Source organism: Crocuta crocuta, unplaced genomic scaffold (assembly GCF_008692635.1).
Source record: "Crocuta crocuta isolate KB4526 unplaced genomic scaffold, BGI_CrCroc_1.0 scaffold971, whole genome shotgun sequence".
Lineage (NCBI taxonomy): Eukaryota > Metazoa > Chordata > Mammalia > Carnivora > Hyaenidae > Crocuta > Crocuta crocuta.
Genome location: NW_027527401.1, coordinates 628,640 through 650,183, shown reverse-complemented (window position 1 = coordinate 650,183; position 21,544 = coordinate 628,640). Strand labels below are relative to the sequence as shown.

Sequence of the window (21,544 nt, the reverse complement as noted above, 5' to 3'; positions counted from 1 at the left end):
CCGGCCCCGCCGCGCCTCCCACTTGGCAGTCTGTCGGTCCCCAAAGCTCAGGGCTATGTGTCCACGTCCACCCACTTGAGGGGGTGGATTTCAGGCGGTCGTCTGAACAGCGGGACAGCCCCCCACAGCCCGCCCTCCCGCGCGCACTCCCCGCACCCGCGCACACCCGGCCGCCGACTGGATGGGGGTGAGACGCCCCCTGGCCCGGACCTCGGGCGTGGTGTCCCTCTCCACTTCCTCTTCTACAGGAAGCCTGTTCTCACTCTGTCTCTAGGTGATTCATCTTACTAATTTGTACAACCTCTTTACTTATGGTACCAACAGGCCTGTGTGCCAGGCCGCTGTCGTCGTCGTTCGTTCCAAATACTTTACCACGGATATAGCTCATTCCTTAGCTTTTACCCAGATCCTCTGTCGGCACACTGAATTCCCCTATCATTAAATGTAATAGTCTTTTCTATCACTTGTGCTTTTCTTTTGTAACTTCAGGAATCCATCCCAACACCGAGGACCTAAAAATACCTTCCTGTATTTTTCTCTCAAAATCACTACGTTTTGCTTTTCAGGCGTAGATCTTTCATCCAAGGCAGGAGCGCCCATCTCATGTGGATGGAGGCCAGACGGCCACGTGTCCACAGCGCTGTGTGCCCCGGAACGCCACCGCCGGGCTCCTTTAGACCACACGACTCTCCCGGGCCCGAACCACACTGGTTTAGCCAACACAAAGTTAGACACAACTCGGTCTCTGTGTCGAGCCAAGCACCCACACTCTTATTCTTCAAAACCCACTTGCCTGACACCTGCGCTGATCCACCACAAAACAGCAAACCCGTGGCCGACGGACACGAACCCATGAGGCCGTCCTGCTGCACGCCGAGCCGTGAGTAAGCAAGCAGCAAGAAGGCGCCCCACTCCCTGCGGCAGCAGGCTAGCTGGTCAGTCTGCTAGGAAATGGGCTATTTATTCAGTCTCGGAGCCACGTCCCTCAAATGACTAATGAGGGGGGCAAAACACAGTGACCTCAGACCGGAGAAGCCCAGCGACACCGCCTGAGCTGAGGGCCCAGCAGCCTCGCGTCCCCAGTCAGGTGCACCGGGAAGGCGCTCCTGCTAAACGTGTCCTGAGTCTAATCAGGACGAAACACCGGACAGACCCAAGCGGGGCCGTCCAACAAGCCAAGTGGCCTGTACTCTTGCAAAGCCAAACCCGAGACGCACAAGAATGACTGGGCGCCGGCTCCAGTTTACGGGACGCCCCGAGAGCCACCTCCAGGAGCAGAGCTGGGCCACCAAGGCTGGGAGCAACGGCTGGGAAGGACACTACTGGGACAAGTGACAAACCGACTGGCCCACGAGTCCGGGCCGCTCGCTGTGAGCCCCCGGCGGCTGCGGTGATCAGAGAATGCCTTTGTCCCCAGTTATTCCCAGTCGGTTCAGTGACAGAAATAGAGCTCACGTGACAAAACGTAACAATGGGAACGTGTGGATGAAAGTACGGCAGGGATTCCTTGTTCGTTCTTCTGTAAACGTAAATACATCCAAATGAAATGTTACAAAATATTCATTTCGGCCCTTAGGTCCTTACTCTTCCACATGAATTTTTACCTTACTTTGTCCACTTCTGTAAAAAAAAAAAAAATTATGTACCGGACTNTGCATGTCGTCTGCGTCCGGGTAAGTCTTCCCGCCGTCCTGTCTGGTCTTGCTGGGCTCAGCCTCTCGCTTTCCCACCTCTTCTCTCCCACTGTCCGTTCTGCTTTTTAGATGTCCTTTCCGGGAGACTTCTTCAAAGCCGTCATCTAACACTTCAGTAAACTATTTATTTTGAGAGACAGAGACAGAGAGAGAGAAAGGGAGGGAGCAAGCAAGCAGGGGAGGGGCAGAGAGAGCGAGAGAGAATCCCCAGCAGGATCCACACTGACAGCACAGAGCCTGACACGGGGCTTGAACCCACAACTGCAGGACCCTGACCTGAGCCGAAGTTTGACACTCAACCGACAGAGCCGCCCAGACGCCCCACGCACTTCGGTGAACTCTTAAACTTCAGCAGCCACATTTTATCTCCAAGAGCCCGTTTCCGCCCCGTTGCGGTGCACACCCGCATTCCGCGTTCCGGGCGCTCTCCTCCGGCGCCCTGTCGCTGGCCACCGTCCTCGCTCATCTCCAGTGTTTCCTCTGCTCACCCGCGGGGCCCCTACGGACTTGACCTCACGTTCAGACTGCTGCTTACGCACACGTTGGGGATCTGTGGCCGCCCACAGTCAAGGGTAAAGGGCGGCAGGGGTCTCAGGGATGACCGCAAGGGCGGCAGCTGCGGTCTTCTGCCCGAGGCCCGTCTCCGCAGAGAAGCAACCTTTCCCGTTTTTTTAGCACCACGTATCCACTCACTCATTCAACGATATAGAGTCAGTACTGTGACATGAAAGGAGATACAAACCGCTCACTCGAAAAATTACTAATATAAAGAAACGCTGGTAAAAAGCAAATGTCTTCAAGCACATTCGTTCATCCCCCTTGAGACGGCGAGAGCCGAGGGAGATGAGCCGACACTCTGCTGTATGTCAGGAGGGTCACACAGTGGCTTCGCAGTCACACACGTCAGGAAAGGCTCACTGCGCGGGTGCCGTCACATCCGTCGCCGCAGTTACTGCGCTCTTCTTTCGTCCCTGCGCTGTGCCCCTCATCCCACGACTCGTTTCCTAACTGTAGACTTGTGCCTCCTTCAGCTCTCATCCACCACCCCGTCCCTCCTCACCCCTTCAGCTCTCGCCCACCCTGCCCACCCCTCCTCACCCCTTCAGCTCTCGTCTACCCAGCCCACCCCCATAACCACCGGTTTTTCTCTGCATTTACGACAATTTCGGTTTTGTCAGTGTTTGACACGCTGCACCCAGTAAAATCGCACACTATTTCTCTTTCTGCCTATTTCACTGAACACAACACCCTCTAGGTCTGTCCACGTGGTCACAGGCAGCAGGGTTCCGTTCTTTCAGCCGCATAACATCCCACCACGGTTATGAACCACGCCCCTTACCCGTCCACAAACCCCTCCCTGCCCTGAATGGACGCAGCTCCGGGGCAGGCCGACGGGGAAGAAGATCGGGCTCACCTCCCGTATGAACGATGTCGCAGAGCACACAGACTCAGCCGTCATCTGACACCTGGCGGCCATTAGCGAACCGTCTGAGACTCGAGTTGTCTGGCTCTGAGAGCACGTGTCCATCTCCTGAGGCGTGCAGGGAGGAGGTCACCACCGTGTCCCACGCCCTTGGCGCGTCCTTTACACGGACTGCGGGATTCCGCGGGGACGGGCCCTCTGCCCTCCTCCTCACGGCTCCCTAACCAAGGGCTTGCGCTCAGAGACCAGATGTGCCCCAGCCCCTCCGACACAGAGCATGAGCTTCAGCCCCTCCTGGCGTCGGGGCCTCTGACTAGTGGGAGAGAGACAACTACCCCTTTCTCTTCTTCCTTCAGCTTTCTTCAGGTTTCCTTCTTTTCTAATGCACCAGATGAACCGAGTTCGCTAACTTTTAAAAGTTCTCATTTTCCAGAACATGCCCCAAGGCCACCAGCTCGGGTGTGCATGTGTGTGTGCAAGTGTGCGCGCCTGTGCGTGTGTGTGCATGTGTGTGCGCGCATGTGCGCATGCGTTTGTGTGTTCACTCATTACACGGCAAGTGTCTCCTGAACACCCACGTGTCCCAGGCACCAGGCCAGCAGCTGGGACGTGTCCCTGAACAAAACAGACAAAGCCCCGGCCCTGTGGAGCCCACCCCAGATGCCTGCACCGTGATCGCGACTGTGAGCCACAAACATGTGAAAGATCCCCTCTGGTGTCTACGTATTACGGACTTGAGAGCTTTGGAGAGAGTTCTGACAACACCCCACAACCCGCTGAGGTTTCTCCAGGGCCGCACTCAGGCTCGCTTCTCGTGAGCGCTCCCAGGCTCGCCCATTTCAAAGAGCGGATGGCATCGCCGTTGGTGCGTGGGCCCACGCCCGTGAATCTTGTGTTCGAGCCTTCCGTGGCCTTCCTCCACTCAAACCTGCTCCGTCAGTCTCTCTGTGACTGAACTCAGAGTGCATCTGCCCGTTCCTTCTGCACGTCTGTCGCGGTCAGGACCCGCCGTGCCGCTCTCAGACGCCATGAGGCTTGACACCGCCGCGTCCATGCAGCCTCTCCTCCCCTTTCATAAAGACCCCCTCCTGCCCAGAGTTCACTTTGTCCTAAGACCCCCGACGGATCGGCCGGAGAGGCGGGCCAGGCGAACCGCAGGCAGGCCTGAGAAACATCCAGGATGCAGAGAGCAACGAAACACGGTGCTGAGGGCCTGAGAAGGTTCCGTCACACGCTCAGCAAGACCACCTCCCTTCTGTCCATCGTCACCGCGAGCGTCCGCGATCCCCTCCCCCCACACGGTGCCAGAGCTGCCTGTCGCCTCTGCGGGTGCGGCGTGGGCTGTCTCCCCATGTGGTCCNCCCCCCCCCCATCCAGCAGGCCTCCTCTCTCCCTCTAGCCTCTGACCCAGGACTGCCACCAGCACCGGACTCAGTCCCACGAGAACTTCCCCTTGCCCCGTGGGCACCGCACAGTTCAGCCTCTCCCCGCCTGCGAGGCGGCCTGGCAGCTCGTTTCCTCAAGACACATCTCCGGCCTGGCCTGGGGCCCCAGGCATCTGACACGTGCCTGGCATCTTTCCCAGGCCGGGAGGTGGGCCTTTCCGAATCCTTCCCAGGGTCCTGGTCTCGACACCACACCCCCCCCCCAAGGCTAGAGGGGTGCGGGAGACCCGACGGGCCTCGGGGCCACCAGGTGTCAAGTTGGGATTGTCACTCCAACGCAGAGACCCTGGCTGGAACCGGAGAGTCTCCCCTCTGTCAAGTTCAGCTACAGTTTTATCTATAGAAATGTTTTATCCAGACTCTTATACTTGAAGTGGGACCGACTTCAGCTCCGCCCCCGGTGCCGGGGTCTCACACGAGGACCTCACGCGCAGGGGAGTCCGGCCGGAGTCCGGCCGTGCTCTTGGCCTGTGTCCCTGTCCTTCATGAAGAAGGATGTTCAGCAAAAGCTAAACCAGAACTCTGTCCCAAGGCCCCATAGACGGCCACTGGCAGGCAGGAAGCGCCCACGACGCGCACCGGTGCTGCCACGTCACCAGGGCCACACGTGTGTGAGCCACTCAGAGACTGAGTCTGCCCCTTCCCAACCCCAAGCCAGCTTCTAGATGCTTTATGTCAATTGTAGCCGGATGGACAAACCCTCACCCTTCTGAAACTTAGGAGAAGTCACGTATATTTAACACTTTACAATTTCTCCAGGAGAGAAAACTGCAGGTTAAGTCAAGTCCTTGACCCTCGTATTTGTGTACACCCGCTAGCATCCCCGCTGGCATTCTGGGTTCAGCGAGCTACTTCCTGGGCTTTTATGCGTTTGCATGGGGGTGCGTGTGATGCTCCCCCAGGCCTCGTGGCCTCGCGGCCTCACGTCCGTTCCGGGGGGGCCGGGGGGGAGGTCTCTGCACTCACCATCCAGCTTCATCTGCTCCGGGCAGTAGTAGTGGACCACGGCCAGGAGAGCGGCCCCGTCACTGCCGTCTCTCATCAGGTCTTCCAGCAGCGGGAAGTGGGGCGGCTGCCTCGTGGACAGGTGCTCTCGGCGATAGCGCACCTGCAGATGACAGGAGGAGAGTGGTCTACGCGGGACAGGCCTCCACGACCCCCGACACTACGGGCAGGCCGTTAAATCTAGAACCAAGACGATGCCCGCGGGATGGTGTTTAGAATGATGGCAATCACATGGGACAAGCTCACACGTCTGGATGACACACTTGGCCTTGAACACACATGTCCAGGTCCAGGGAACTGAGCGCCCCGGCCACACTTGGGTGTCAGCAATTAGCCGCTAACAGCGCCAGAGCTGTCCCGCTCTACAGGGCACACGGGACCAGATACAGAATGCACGGCTACGCTACCAAAAGCCGCACCCTCTGAACAAGCGAGAAACAAGTTAAATGGTGAATGTCCGAATGCCGGGAAGACCCATCTGTTCCCTTCCTCAGTAGCATCGGCGTGAACCTCAGCCAGTAAGAAAAGTACACAGTGACGTTAGACAGGGTTTGAGAAACTCCCTAAACCGGGTTCGACAACATTTCATAGAAAATGTCCACCAGGCTCTCTAATAAATGCAACAAGGCGTCAGGAAATTAAATGCATGCGAGGTGCCGTATAGAACAGGTGCTTTTGGGGCGCCTGGGTGGCTCAGTCGGTGAAGCGTCCGACTTTGGCTCAGGTCATGATCTCAACGGTCCGTGGGTTCGAGCCCCGCGTCAGGCTCTGTGCTGGCAGCTCAGAACCTGGAGCCTGTTTCAGATTCTGTGTCTCCCCATCTCTACTCCTCCCCCACTCACTTTCTGTCTCTCTCAAAATAAAGATATAAAAAAAAATTTTTTTTAAATAAAACAGGTGCTTTGTCAAGGTTTCCACGCTTCCGCCCCTGGAGGAGAGGGCGTGCGCGCCGTCAGAGCGCCCACCTGTCAGCACAGCCCCACGGCGGCGCGTCGGTCTGAGTGTGCGCACGTGCGTGCCGTCCAGGGGAGGGGCGTCCGCGCAGGTGCCTGTCCGGGCGCCCCCTGCGCACCCCCCCTCCCCCCCCCCGCACTAATGTCTACGGCCGGACACAACAGAAATGAGAGACCAGCAGTCGCTAACAACTGTGGATTTCTGAGAGCTGTGCCGACGGCATCACCCAGGAGAAAAACCCTCTCGGCAATGGGGAGTTTGAAGTCGTCTGAACAAACATACAAGGTGGACTGATCAATACTGGTATCTGGTATAAAGCACACCTAATGCATTCTTTCAAAACGGGAATGCGCTTTATCTCGTGTCACGGAAGTCCATGCTGACGGAGATCTTAACTTGTTTCTCGAGGCCTGCGGCACGGGCTGCGGCAGGCGGCGGGCCGCGCGGCATGCAGGGCGTGGGACATGCGCCAAGCCAGGCTTCCACACGGACCACACGGCACACACGGGACGGACCACAGCATGCGGTGAAGCCAATGGTTTCTGCACCGAACACGGATGGCGTGTGTCTCATTAACGTCAGGGAGCACCTCTGAACTCCAGGGCCCGGGGAGCCTGAACGATGACCCCCAGGCTGCCGTCCAGGCCAGTGGCCCGACCACACCCTCCTGTGCCCGTCCTACTGGCCCGCGTGCTGAGCGCTGAAGTCACGGCCACCAACGGCTACAGGGAGACGTCAACGGTCCTGCCCTTGTACAACACCCTCGGCTGAGACCTGGCTTCCTGCTCCGTTTCTGACGGCCCCTCATTAAGTAACGTCACCTAACACTCGGCTCTTGGCCGTCAGGATTCGGGAAGAGACATGTAAATACTCATAAAAAAAAATGCCTTCCTCTTCTCTGTTACTGACCCATTGCAAACAGAAGCAAACTTATCCACCACGCTGCCCACAGAGCAGAGCGTGTCACTGCTCACGTGGCCCGGATCTCCCCGTGCGTGGCCGCGCCGCCTCCTCTGTGACACAAATCTGAGGAAACTCTGGTCTCGATAATTAAACTAAAGGAACAGGCCATTAAAGGGTCTGCAAAAAGGTGTGTTCCAAGACTTCGTTCCGAGCCGCACCCCCTGGAGTCCCCACGGTTCCCGCGGGAACAGCGTCAGCAGCTTCTTCTGCTTCCAGAACGCTCCCGGGCGGGGGGGCGGTTAGCACCACTAAGACTGTCGATCCAAGTCACTAGCTCGTAACTTTCTTTTTATGGGAGCAGTCACACTTCAAGTTAACTTGGATTCCAGAAACCCTGCATCCACGCTGACCTAACTCAGACCCTTTCCCCCCCGGCCCCGGGCGGGCGGCAGGGGTGGTGCCATCACCCAGGGAGCTGTCTCCCTGGAGAGAGAAGCCCCTCCACCCCTTCCCCCGTGACACTTCCTGAGAGAGGTCACGTTACACACCATCAGGGAAGGTAACATCAGGACAAAAAACGTAGGCAGTAACTCGGGGAATCAGCCTACGTGTCACTCCCCGAGGCCTGCGAGCGGCGAGAACGTATGGATGTTCTCCCGCAACAAAGAGTATAAAATTACCTAAGAAATGGGCAAAACCTGACTGGGCGTGTCTAGGGAAAGGCTACGGAGCCCAGGGTCACGTTCTCGCTGGTACTGCAGGGGCGTGGCCACACTACCAGGGAGGACGCGGGACACACGAAGCGGGTCAGGTGTGAGCAGCTGTGTGATGGAAGCGAGCGACTGTGACAGAATGGCCGTCTGGACGCAGCGGGCGCGCGGAGGTCACTTACGGGCACTAACTTCCAGTACCACTTGGAGGGGGACTGCTCGGGAGGCAGGGAAGAAGGCAGGAGACAGTGTCAGCGGGCGGCCGCGTCACACACGCGTCCACACAACACACACAGGAACACCGGGCGTGCTCTGAGAAGTGAGACCCGCCCGGGGCGCAGGACCCAACGCCCTGCATCGCCACGCGAACAATGCGGGCGGTCACGGGCACCTCCACAGCACTGGCCTCCGTGGGACGCTCGGCGTGGGCCGGGCACCACGGGACAGCCGCCAACTGCCATTCAGGGGGCGCTCAGTGCATCCCTGTGCCCACGTGATGGGCAGGGAGGCCCACAGACACGCGGCCCAGGGTGTGCCGCCCACGGCATCCGCCCCCGCCTCCCCCCCCATGCCCAGAGTGAGAGGACCAGATAAGGAGTGACAAGAGACCGCAGGTGCGGCCGGGCCACATCTCACGCACGTTTACGGGGTATGGATTTGGTCACACACCTGCTTGGCAAAAAACACTATCATAGGGGAGACAAGGGCAGAAATGACCAGAATGCATAACACACCATCTGTGTCATTTCACGGGACACCTCACGTTCACCTGCCTGAATTCCATGCAGGGTCCCAGAGATGCCCCAGCGGCTACGCTGGAGCCCAGGGGTGACAGACACGATTCTCAGGGGCGCCCTGGGCAGCAGGCAGTTTTCTCCTCCTCAGTGACTCCAGAGGCCCACCCCCAGGTCATCTGTACGACCCCGTTCTGGAGCTTCGACCTCTCCCAACCTCCCCCTCGCCCCCCCAGTTAAATACAGCCCCCCACCCGCCGTGCAGTGCAGGGAGAAGAGAGGAGCGCACCATCATGCCCAGCACCAGGGCCGCTCCGCGGGAGGCCTGGGAGTGCGTTTGGGGCGGGGGGGGGGGGACAGACAGGGTAAGCAAGTGGAGGATACGGGAATCATTCTTAGAAACCGGAAGCAACCATAACTCGACACATTCCAGAAGAGTTCAGTGTACCCTTTACCTTCTGGTGAGCTGGGCTTTCCAGTAACTGCTGTTTTAACTTGACTTCTTTCTCCGTAATCTCTCTCATTTTAAGATTTACCTGAAGTGGAAGAAAAATGCATTAAAAGGGCAATGGCTTTCTGTGCCCTCCCTTCTCCACCCAGAGACCCCACCTCGCTTGTTTGCAGCCTGGGTCTGAGACACGGGTATCCTTTAGGCCAATTACACAAAAGCAGAAATATAGAGATTCCACACGGTCTGTGCTGGGCGTGGACACCAGAGCCGGCCTGCCGCACACCAGCGTGATGCTCGCCACCTCGCCGGAGGCCCACGGTGCACAGCAGTGCGACTTGTAACTATCAGCGAACGCCGCCGGGCAGACGGTGTGGCTCCCGCGTCCCTGACCGTTCACAAGTAACGCCAAATCACCTTCAATCGTAAAATGTAACTGTGAACTCCTTCACTAACAACCTCTTAGGCTTCATTCTCTCCTGGAATGATTAACCCCAAGATAAAACCAAAATTACAATTATAAAGTAATACCGTGGAGAAAAATACTCAATGCTTAAAGGATGTGGTCAAAGCCAGGAGACGAAAACACATGGAATTGAATGTTTTGCTAAACAAGACTACAAGTAAATGAAGTCATGCAAATCAAATCAGGAAGGCAGAAAATTTTTTTTGAAAGAAAACAGCAAAAAGAAAATCAATACAGATACATTTTAAAATAAATGAATCAGAATAGACAGATGGGGCCGCCTGGGGGGCTCAGTCTGCAGAGTGTCTGACATCGGCTCAGGTCACCATCTCCCCGTTTGTGGGTTCAGGGCCCACGTCAGGCTCTGTGTTGACAGCTTAGAGCCTGGAGCCTGCTTCAGATTCTGTGTCTCCCTCTCTCTCTGCCCCTTCGCCCACTCGCGTTCCCTCAAAAATAAATAAATATTTTAAAAATTTTTTTAAAGAATAGATGGATGGACAAGTAATACAGCAAGTATTATAAAACCTTACTTGTGAAATCTAGGTGGTAGGCACATGAGTGTTCTCTGTGTATTTCTTCACTTTTACAATTTTTCACAATAAAGACTTTTTGAGAAGACACGTTTCTGTCATATGCTAGATAGCTTTCTAACACAAAAAGGATTTTCTGATTAGGCTGATGGTGACATTGATGAATGTAACCTTCCATCCTGTTCCTGACTTGTGACGACGCTGCAGAGATCTACACAACTGTCTCCGAATCTTTTCTCCAAGTGACGAGTGTATGTTACAGACACATCACTGGAACAGCCACGAAGGACACGGGAACCGTACGTGGACTTTAACATAACAGAGGACGAAGGTCACGGATTTAGTGCCCAAAACATACAGAAGAATTCTTATAACAATAAAAAGACAAATGATCTGATTTCAAAATGGACAAAGGATCTGAACAGGCCTCCCTCCGGAGAAGACCTGCAGATGACCAGCACGCACACAAAAATGAAGAGGCTCCCACCGTGGAGATTCGAACCTAAACCACGAGACCACACCTCACACTCTCCAGAATAGCTAGAATCAAAAAATTAGAAAGTGCGCGCCCATGAGGGCGTGGGACACTGAGACCTGACACCCCCCCGGAGAGGGTAAGACGGTGAAGCCTCTCTGCTAAAAGTCAGAGTTTCCACACGATTTGGCAACCCCATCCCTAAATACACAACACACCACACAAACCTCGTCCACAACGATCACAGCAGCATCCGCGAGAGCCGACAGACAGGCATAGGTGCCCCCAGCCAAGAAGCACAGAAAGACAACGTGGCAGGTCGGCACGGGGGCATGCCGCAGGACTTCCGTCACACAGGGGTGGAGTGCGGTGCACGCCACAACACGCTACGGCACAGGCGACGGCTGAAAACGTGACGCCGAGCGGTGGTGGCCGAGGGCAGGACTGCACTGACACAAAATGCCCACGGCTGGCACACGCGCAGAGACTGGAGGCAGGTCCTCGGCCGCCAGGGTCTGGGGTCTGCAGGGGTGGGGGGTGGTGAGTGCTCAAGGGAACTCTCTTTCTGCATGTGATCAAAATGTCTGGAATTGGTGATGACAACTGTACAACTCTGCAAATATATTAAAAACCATTGGACTAGAGATTTAAAAATACTGAATTTTACAACCTCAATCTTACCCCAATTCACATGAATAAGTGGTTCAAGTTCCATACTGCAATTAACCTTTGAGAAACTACTACTTGTCAAGTTCTGGTGTCAAATCAAAACCAAATGTGCATCTGGACTTGCAGGGCAGAGGGCGGAGCGGGAGGGCCCTGAGCCCCGCACACCAGCAGGCCGGACCACACAGCTGACGCAGGGACGCAGACACGTCGACATCAGGAGGGGACGACATCCCGCCACACCGCAACCTCAGAACACACCCCTCCCCCAGCCATACGTCCACAGGAAGCCAGACGGTCGTCCCACGCTTCCACGCAAACGTGCTGCAGTGCATCGCACGCAAAGGCAGCTAAGAGCGTCTAGCTTCCCTTCCAGTAAGCCGGATATTACAGATACGTACAAAATTGTAAAATATCATTTCTTCTCTCAGAAAATATAGTCATTTTTGGTTAAAAAATACATTATTTTAACATGAAATAGGTTTTATTTTTAACCAAATTAATAAAAATCTTAAGTTGTTTTATTTTTTTTAATGTTTATTTCTGAGAGAGAGACCGAACACGAGCGGGGGAGGGGCAGAGAGAGAGGGAGACACGGAATCCGAAACAGCCTCCAGGCTCTGAGCTGTCAGCACAGAGGCCGACACGGGGCTCGAACCCACGAACCGTGAGATCATGACCTGAGCCAAAGTCAGACATGTAACTGACTGGGCCACCCAGGCGCCCCTGAGTTTTCTTGTTTTTAATATCTAATATGATAAACACTGACAGATTAAATTGTTTTTTTACTTCTTTATGACCCACAGTTTTGTTAAGAAGGTACAGGGAACCTAAGCCCAGAACTCCGAGGACCCTCATCTACGCAAAGGAATGAAGGGCAACAAGAATGGAGACGATGTGGATAAATGTTCCCTAGTTTCAATTACTTTATTTTTTTAAGTTTTATTTTTTTTTTAATTTTTTAAATTTATTTTTTGAGATAGAAAGACAGAGCATGAGCAGGGGAGGGGCAGAGAGAGAGGGAGACAGAATCCAAAGCAGGCTCCAGGCTCCGAGCTGTCAGCACAGAGCCCGACACGGGGCTCGAACCCACGAACCGTGAGATCATGACCTGAACTGAAGTCGGACACTTAACCTACTGAGCCCCCCAGGTGCCCCTAGTTTCAATTACTTTAAAAGATGTCTAACTGTTGAAAATAAAACTCCATATGTGAGGCTGCAGCGGAGCAGGCAGCGCACAGCAGCCAGGGAGGGAGAAGTCATTCCCAATGCGCCGAGTGACACGGCATCATGCTCTCTGAAGGCAAACAGTGAAAACCAAACCCTAAAGCAGCCCCCAAGAACTCCAGGAGAAAATGGACTACTAAAAACTATCCAGTCTAAAATAAGCCAGAAGAGTATAAAGAAAAAGACAAAATGAGATCAATCGAAAGCAGACAAGATGTCAGACGGAAATAGCTCAATCATCACATTAAACAGAACTGGTCTAAAACCCTCAACAATAAGGCAGGTTCTCGGACTGAATAAAAAAGCAGGGCTGACTCCACAGTGTCCATAAGAAACTCATTTTAAGGAGCGCCTGGGGGGGCTCAGCCGGTTGAGCACCCCACTCTTGATTTCATCTCAGGTCGTGATCTTTTTTTTTTTTTTTTAATAATAGTTTATTTTTGAGACAGAGAGACAGAGCATGAGTCGGGGAGGGGCAGAGAGAGAGGGAAACACAAATTCGAAACAGGTTCCAGGCTCCGAGCTGTCAGCACAGAACTTAACGCGGGGCTCGAACCCACGGACCGTGAGATCATGACCTGAGCCGAAGTCGGACGCTTAACCGACTGAGCCCCCCAGGTGCCCCTCAGGTCGTGATCTTGAGGTTAGTGACTTTGACCCCAAGTCGGGCGGGTTCTGTGTTGAGAGCGCGGGGCCTGCTTCTGACTCTCTCTCTCTGTGTCTCTGCCTCCCCTACTCATGCTAGCTCTCTCTCAAAATAAATAAATAAACTTAACAATTTTTTTAAACAAAGACACTCACTTTAAGTAGAAAGACAACAAGAGGAGCACCTGGGGGCTCAGCAGGTGGAGCATCTGGCTGACCCTTAATCTTGGCTCAGATCACAATCTCATGGTTCGAGAGATGGAGCCCCAAGTCAGCTCTGTGCTGACAGCTCAGAGCCTACTTGGGATTCTCTCTCTCTGCTCCTCCCCAACTCACACTCACGCTCTCTTTAAAAATAAATAAACTTAAAAGAAAGACAGACGGACAGACAGACAACATGAGAGGGGCTCCCGGCAGGCTCAGTCGGTGGAATATGCAACTCTGATCTTGGTGTTGGGTGTAGGGATTACTTAAAAATTTAATGTAATTAATTAAAAGAGAAGAAATTAAATAGAAAACAACAGAAGAAACCAGTAAAACTCTAAAGAAGGTTTTTAGATTAATGAGATTGACAAGCCAGACCAACCCAAGGGAAGGAAGACAAGTGACAGAAGTTACCCCGGGCAGGAAAACAACAGAGACACTACTACAGGCACACGCACATCTAAAGGATAATAATTTACTTAATTCAACAATGAAAATAAAGTTGAGAAATTCCTTGAAAGTCGCAAGTTACCAAAACTGACACAGAATTAAATACAAACCCTAAAATTCAGCAAAATATTTGAACGTGCACTTAACAAAATACGTACAAATGTGCTTAGTCGCCAGGCGGACACAAACGCAAACGCAAACCACGGAAGGACAGCCCCGCACATCCACTCAGACGGCCACGGCTGACAGACAGACTATCCCAAGTGCTGGCACATGTTGGGACAGCTGGACTTCTCTTACTGGTGGCCCCTCAAAGTGGTGCCATCGCCTTGGAAGATACTCAGGCGGTTTCTTCTAATGTTCGATACGACTTTATCACTGACCCGGCAATTCTACGCCTAAGTACGTGACTCGAAGAAATGAAAACGTATCTGCAGGTCCGACTTGTACACAAAGGTTCCTGGCAGCCTCCACCACAGACAAGAACCAGAAACAACCGCAGCATCGCCAGCAGGGGGGCAGGTTAACTGTGGTCTGTGCGCACGATGGAATTCTCCGGAATAGAAAAAGAAAACCACGGCCAGATGCCGTGGATTAACTTCAGAATCGTTTTGCTCCGTGAAGGAGTACATACACATGATCCGTTTTTATCAAATCCTAGAAGCGGTAAAACTCATTTCTAGTGAAGAGAGCAGATCAGCGGTAACCCACGCTGGTGGATGAACCGCAAAGGGACACAAGGGAACGTGTTTAGGGAGATGGAAATGTTACCTTGATGGTAAACGTTAAACGGTAGTCACTGGTCAAACTTAAGGAACTGGGTCCATTTACTGGGTGCAAATCAGACAGCAGCGAAGCTGGGGTTTGTTTTTCAAAGACTAAAGCAACGGGCCGGGCATCAATAAAGATGTCAGAAGCCACAGCAAGATGGTCATGGCAAAAGTCCACAACTCTAGGGACAGAGGACAGCTCAGTCTCACACAAAGAGCAGGGAATCCGGAGGACAGCTTGGTCGCGAGTCCCAATCCTGAGGAGGGCAATTTCCACCCCCCAGAGGGCCTGATCACCCAGGGAGGGGAGAGGGGCTGGTCCAGAAGCATCTGGGATGTTCTTGGGAACATCACCTGCAACCACAGTTTCAGAGAAGATCCAGATCTTACGAGGCATCAAAGATTGATGCTGAAGAGAAAACTGACCACATAAAAACTCTCAAGAGCCCAAACCTTATGAAACACACGGGCAGCTTTCAGTGGGGAGAGAGTCCACCCGCAACAGGAAGGTGGGAAGGCTTTTGGACCCAGCTCTGAGCTGTCAGGCGTCAGAGGACCCACACTACAGAGGCCATGGCCATAGTCCATGAAGGAAAGGCTTTGGGGAGCTCACACCTCGTCTGAGTCCAGGGAAAGACCTTCTGAGTACACAAAGTACAGGGGCGCCTCTCCCCCTGCATCAGAGCTCACATCTGAGAGGAGTCCCTTGAGTGCCAGAAACCTAAGTAAGCACACCCCTCATTTGACACCCATGAATCTGCACTGGAAAGAAACCACATGAAGGCATACGTGTGGGGGCGCCCTTGGCCAGAGCTCACCGCTTTGTCAACATCAGAGAACGAAAATACACATGAGGGAAAATCTATCAACGTGAGAAACTTATGTTCATTTGGAAATGCTAAGGAAATATAAAATATGGAAAACACTGAATAAAATAATCCAAAAAGGTCACAAAAAACTGAAGCAAGTACCAACTCCAGTAAAACCAAAGTGTGGCACAAGAAAAGGGGCATGAGCTATGGAAAAGTCACACCTAGTCACAGTAATACTACATCTCACTACAGATCCAACCACAGTTGGTCGTATAACCACAGCGGACCAGCAGGGACCAGACGGAGGGTCACACGAGCTATCAGTAAATCAGAAGGCAGCCCCTGCCAGAGGCCAATGCAGAGTCAGAAAAAGAAAAAGAGTGCATTTCTTTGAAATACAGAGGTTAATACCAAAAAAATGCGCAGGGGCAGATAAAAGTGATGCTGCTGGACCACATGAAGACCATCTTCCATGTACCAGTAAGTCCACAGGCAAACAGAAGTGCCAATAACCTGGAAAATCATGTACACAGATATGGCAAACGAAAAACACCCTTAATATATGAGAAACCTGATCAGGCAGGGGAGAAAAGGAATGTACCCACCGCCCAAAGAAATATGGCCAAAGCTCACAGACGAGTTAATTTATCAAAAAGAAAAACAAATGGCCAAACACACCCTCCATGTCTTAAACTTCAGCTTTATCAGTAAACAAAGAAATAAAATATGACACTATTTCTCACCTTTAAAAACGGCAAATATTTTTTAGTAATATCCAATTTATGGGAAATCACGGAAAAAGACATGTATACAGACCGAGAGTATGAAAAGAAAATAGTACAGTCTTTATGGTCAGAAATTTGGCAAAAACCAATCAAAACCAATCAAAAGCCTTTACAAATGAACCTCAGCTATGTGGCAACCACTGCCCGCCAGTCACACGTGGGAGGGAAGTGGCCTCGGTCACCCGGAGAGCCGGGTCCCGAGACACCAGCAGGCGAGCACTGACGCCAGCCCCGGAGCGACTCCTCCCCGTGCTGCCAGAGGCGAGCCTCCGCTCTCAGCCCAGCCCCGAGGAGCCCCTAACTGTGCTCCTAGCCTGGATCTTACAGCCAAATAAATAAGAACTGTTCAATTCTTTTTTTCTTTTTCTAAGTTTATTGATTTTTGAGAAAGAAAGAGCATGAGCAGGGGTGGGACGGAGGATCCAAAGCAGGCTCTGAGGTGACAGCAGAGAGCCTAACATGGGGCTCAAACTCATGAACCATGAATGATGACCGGAGCTAAAGTCGGACAGCTGAGCCACCCATGCGCCCCCATCTATCTATCCTAAATTATTAAAAATTATGAGAGTTTATATTAAAACACATGTATAGGTGGTGAGGTTATGGGGAGTTTATATTCTGAGTTGTTTGCTTATCATATTTTCTAATGACCGTGTCATTTCATTTATAAGAAGGAGAAACCAATAAAAGTTATCAGAAAGAAGTGAAAACCTGAGCTCTGGAGGGAGGAAGGCACAACACAGGGCATACAGTCAAATCCCCTAACGAGGCCGTGGTGACACTGTTCGATCACGACGCCGCGCACCGGAAACTAATGGAGCCCCGCACGTCAGTGAGGTAACACACGCGCACACACACGCACTTGGCCTCGTGGCCGCAGGAGGGCCGTGCTGGGACTATAGGACTATCAGCCAAGGCCGTGTCCTCCGGAAACGTGCACGAGCGCCCTTCTGTAACCACGCTGCTGCGGGGTGCCTCCCACAGGCACGGGCGGTGCTGTGTGCCGCCGGGGGGCAGGTCAGACACGGTGCCCACCACCAGCAGGCCAACTCACGGGCACTGGCCTCAGTCCAAACCAGGACCCGCAGGTTGCAGCGAACCGCGAAAAAGCGCTCTACCTCACCCAGCAGTCAGGAATTAAGGGGGCCTGCCCGTGACTGGACGCCCCCACCCCACCTCCGGGTAGGAAACCAAGCCAAGAGCAGGGCGAGCGTCTTAGCCAGAAGTCACAACACACGCCTGACGCCCCCCCCAGGGGAGTCGGCACACCCGCCACGGCCCAGCTCACCCACTTCTTCAACTCCTTCCATGGCCACCGATTTTTACTTTGCCTCTTGTAAAGCCTTACATTACAAAGAATACACGCAAAAAACTATGTAAGGAAAGAACTTAAATCCTGGGGGCAGACTAACACAACTACTTGTTTGAAGTTTATTTGGGGGGAGGGGGCAGAGAGGGTCCAAGTGGGCCCCACGCTGTCAGCGCAGAGCCCGAGGCGGGGCTCAATCGCACCAACCGTGAGACCATGACCTGAGCCTGAATCTAGAGCAGACGCCTAACCGACTGAGCCCCTAAGACAACTTTACAAGGAGCTGCTCCACCTTCTCCGCCTGCTGCTGCGTTAGGGAAGTGTCCCCAGTTAACATCTGTTTACGTATAAAGACGCCGAATAACCAAAATGCTTTGGCAAGGTGATCTTATAAACACTCGTGGGCCACTGAAAACCACTGAAAACCTCCTTTCTAAGCGTCGTATAAAAGATCACACTGTAAGCCTCTAAACATAAAAAGAGAAAACAGCAGGGCGCCTGGGGGCTCAGTCAGTTACGGTCCGACTTCGGCTCAGGCCATGATCTCACGGTTCGTGGGTTCGAGCCCCGTATCGGGCTCTGTGCTGACAGCTCAGAACCTGGAGCCTGCTTCAGATTCTGTGTCTCCTTCTCTCTCTGCCCCTCCCCTGCTTGTGCTCTATCTCTCAAAAATATATAAAAACATTTAAAATATGTATATATTTTTTAAAAAGAGAGAAAACAGCACTTAGGAAGACATTACTTTTCTCTTAATAATCAAAACCCCTTCCAAACTCGAGCGCCCCTCCGACGCACGGAGCTCCTGAGATGGAAACAGCACAAACGCAGAAACTGAGACCTCGGCCGCGCTCGGCACACCCGGGGGACACCTGCAGCAGACACACTTCTGGACATGGCACATTCCACTCCTGGGGCCCCTGCCAGGGCCTGGGTCTCCGTGCGACACACGAGGGGGGCGCAGCTCTCGGGGGGCGGCCCTGCCCCTGGGGAGCCCCCCGGCCCACTCGCGCTGCTCGAGGAGGCGCCGCGCGGCCCCCGTCCCCCCTCCGATGCAGCCCTGGCACTGACCTTGTTGACCCAGAACACCATGGCGTCCTCAAGGTCGTACGGAAGCTCCTTCGACGCACTGAATGTTGAGAAGCGCTTGACGCTGGCCACCACCTTCTCGATGCTGATCATCTCCACGGTGTAGGCCATCATGAGGGCGTCCACCATCGCCATGTGGGCACTCTGGGAGCACAGGCGACAGTTAGGGCGGCCAAACCCACCTCGTCTCCGCGGCAACCCGGAGCGCCCCCCCAGGGGGTGGGGTACAAGGGCGGGAGATGTGCCCGAGGCTGCACGAGCATGAAAGGGCAGGTTCGCAGAAGCCCTGCCGCGGCACCCCCCCGCCACAGCTTGGCGCCGTGTCCTCCCGGCACCCAAGGGGCACCTGCTGACCCATGACACACCCTCCAAGAAGCCCGAGAGTGAAAAGCCACGGGACGCAAATCGCCAGGGAACAGCCAATCCCAGTGACGTGGGAGGCACCGGAACCAGCTGACCCGGNAGAAGCCACATCAATGGTGTGGCCTCCAGAGACAGGGGAGAGGGCAGAAAAAGGAGTCTTTTCTTCACCTGGACATAAAAACACGATATGCGTGCACAGCCTAACAGAACAGGCCCGACTGCCGCACACCACAATGTCCACGAGATGCCTGCCTCCGGATGTTTCCACGAACACGCCTCAACTTCCCCTCCGCGCTCACACAGCGCTTGGAAGGAGGACGAGCGCGGACGGGGAGCCACCCTTCGCCCCACAAGTCGCAGGCACTGGGAGACACGCGCCTCAGGACACCGCCGCACAGCCGCGAGCCCGCCACCCTGCCGGACACTCTCGCGATCCACGCTGCAGAGGGTGCCTGGCAGCGTGACAGGCCGGGGTGCCCTCACCAGTGCCCGCGGTAGACGCGGTCGTCCTCGGTGACAGACACCCCTCCCCGCCCCCCGCACACACAGGACACTCACCATCTTTATGGGTGCGTGGCTGAGGTCGGGGTCCGTCACGGGGGTGTCGTCGCTCTCCATCACGTAAATGCCTTTCCGGGACAGGGCCTGGATGACAGACTGGTGTCCCTGCAAGGCGGCCACCTGGTCCCCCTTCAGGATGAGGCTGCAGACCCGGCAGTACAGCTCGCCCGACAGCAGGAGTTTGATGACGGGCGGCTTGATGTGCTCCTGCTCGTACTGGTCAACGTAGAAGGGGTCCCTGAGGTCCTCGGGGATGTTATCTGAGCCAAGGAAGAGAGTGCCCCGTGAGCGTGACACATCCGCTCAAAATGCCAACAGAAGGCAGAGCTGCTGTCAATCACGAAGGGCAACCAACAACATAAAAGTTCCCGGCATCTCCGGCCAAGGCCAACCGGTTGCTGGTGGCACCTGGGGGTGTGGGCAACGCCATCCCCACAGTGACTTCACCGCCACGACCTCCGGGGTAACTCTCCTGCCAGACAGCCGTGAGAAGCAAGCGCGGGAGCCCTAAGCGGGCAGCGGGGTCAGAGGGAAACCGAGATGCAGTCCGGCACCCAGTCACGCCACGGGGGCCGCGCGTGGCCCACACGACACACAGGTCCTCGTCACCCTGCAGATGGCATGGAGCATGCCCAGCACCGGTGCTGGGGATGAGTCAAGTGCACCATTTTCTGACATCAAATTGGAGACGGCGGTGAGGTCTGACGCCGCGGCCTCTCTGGAAGAGGACGCCAGGCCTGCAGCCACTGTGACGAAGACAGAACAGCAGGGACAAGCCCTCCCGTGACCCCGGGCCAGGCAGCACTCGATGCCACACAAGCCCTGTTACTTAGGCACGCCACAAGTCTGTCAAACTGAGACTTTCGTCTCTGCGTTTCAAGAAAGGAAAACGGAGGCACAGAGAGAGTACACGATGTGCCCAAGGCCACGAGCAGCAGAAGCCGCCCTTGATCCTGGCCCGACTCACATCACAGGTCTACACCAGCTCCCACACAGACACCAGCCACATGTGCACAGCTGGGGACACTCGGTTTCTAAACGACTGGCACGGTCTCCCCAACAGTGTCCCTCCCGCTTGCCCCGTAAGGTGTCCATTGCTGTGCCCCGTGGGGATGGCAGGCTGGGAAATGCGAAGGTACAGAGACTTAGGCTGACTGAGCTTTCCCAGTGGGGCCCCCGGACCTGAGACGGCCCCCTCGGTTGAGTTCTGGAACATCCCCGCCTGTGGAAGAGTCCAGACAGGCCTGGGCTCTCCACGGACAGACGCTGGGGAAGGACACCCAAGGCACCTAGTGCTGAGACCCGGGGCGCCGGCACACCATCTCCCACACAGTCCAGGCTCTCTGTGGCAACCTTGCAAGTGACCTCCAACAGTGCCCTCTGCTTCTCCGCAACCACCCCCCTCCCCCCCGCAGATCCTGTCTTTATCACTGACGCTATTCTAGGGGCCCTGAATCATCTCCTTGTGGGTGTGGGGCTCCTCCTGTCCCCACTGGCTCTTCCTTCTAACAGCGGCTGACATTCACACTGGCGGTCTGTTTGCAAGCACCTCGGTTCACGTCTCCGGTGACCAACACCATGGCAGCCCTGTGGGCACACAGGCCCAGCCCTTCCCCCTTCCCCCTTCTGGAGGGACACACCCTTGCCTCCTCGGGACAAGCCGACACTGTCAGAGACCATCCTATTTTAAAATCACCCCGAGTTATGGGGCGCCTGGGTGGCTTAGTCGGTTAAGCGTCCGACTTTCGCTTAGGTCATGATCTCGCGGTTCGTGGGTTCGAGCCCCGCGTCGGGCTCTGTGCTGACTGCCAGCTCGGAGCCTGGAGCCTGTTTCAGTCTGTGACTCCCTCTCTCTCTGGCCCTCCCCTGCTCACGCTGT

At 54.6% G+C, this 21,544-nt stretch overlaps 1 protein-coding gene across 1 annotated transcript in view; it reads right to left on the bottom strand.

Moving 5' to 3' along the window:
• Window positions 1-19,926, bottom strand: part of CAMSAP1 (calmodulin regulated spectrin associated protein 1) — a 36,196-nt gene extending 16,270 nt beyond the window's left edge. The window contains 5 exon segments of the mRNA XM_077753024.1: window positions 5,529-5,670; window positions 8,317-8,349; window positions 9,324-9,404; window positions 18,724-18,885; window positions 19,663-19,926. Coding sequence (XP_077609150.1) covers window positions 5,529-5,670; window positions 8,317-8,349; window positions 9,324-9,404; window positions 18,724-18,885; window positions 19,663-19,722 — 478 coding nt within the window. The 5' untranslated portion in view covers window positions 19,723-19,926.
• Between the last annotated feature and the right edge of the window lie 1,618 nt (window positions 19,927-21,544).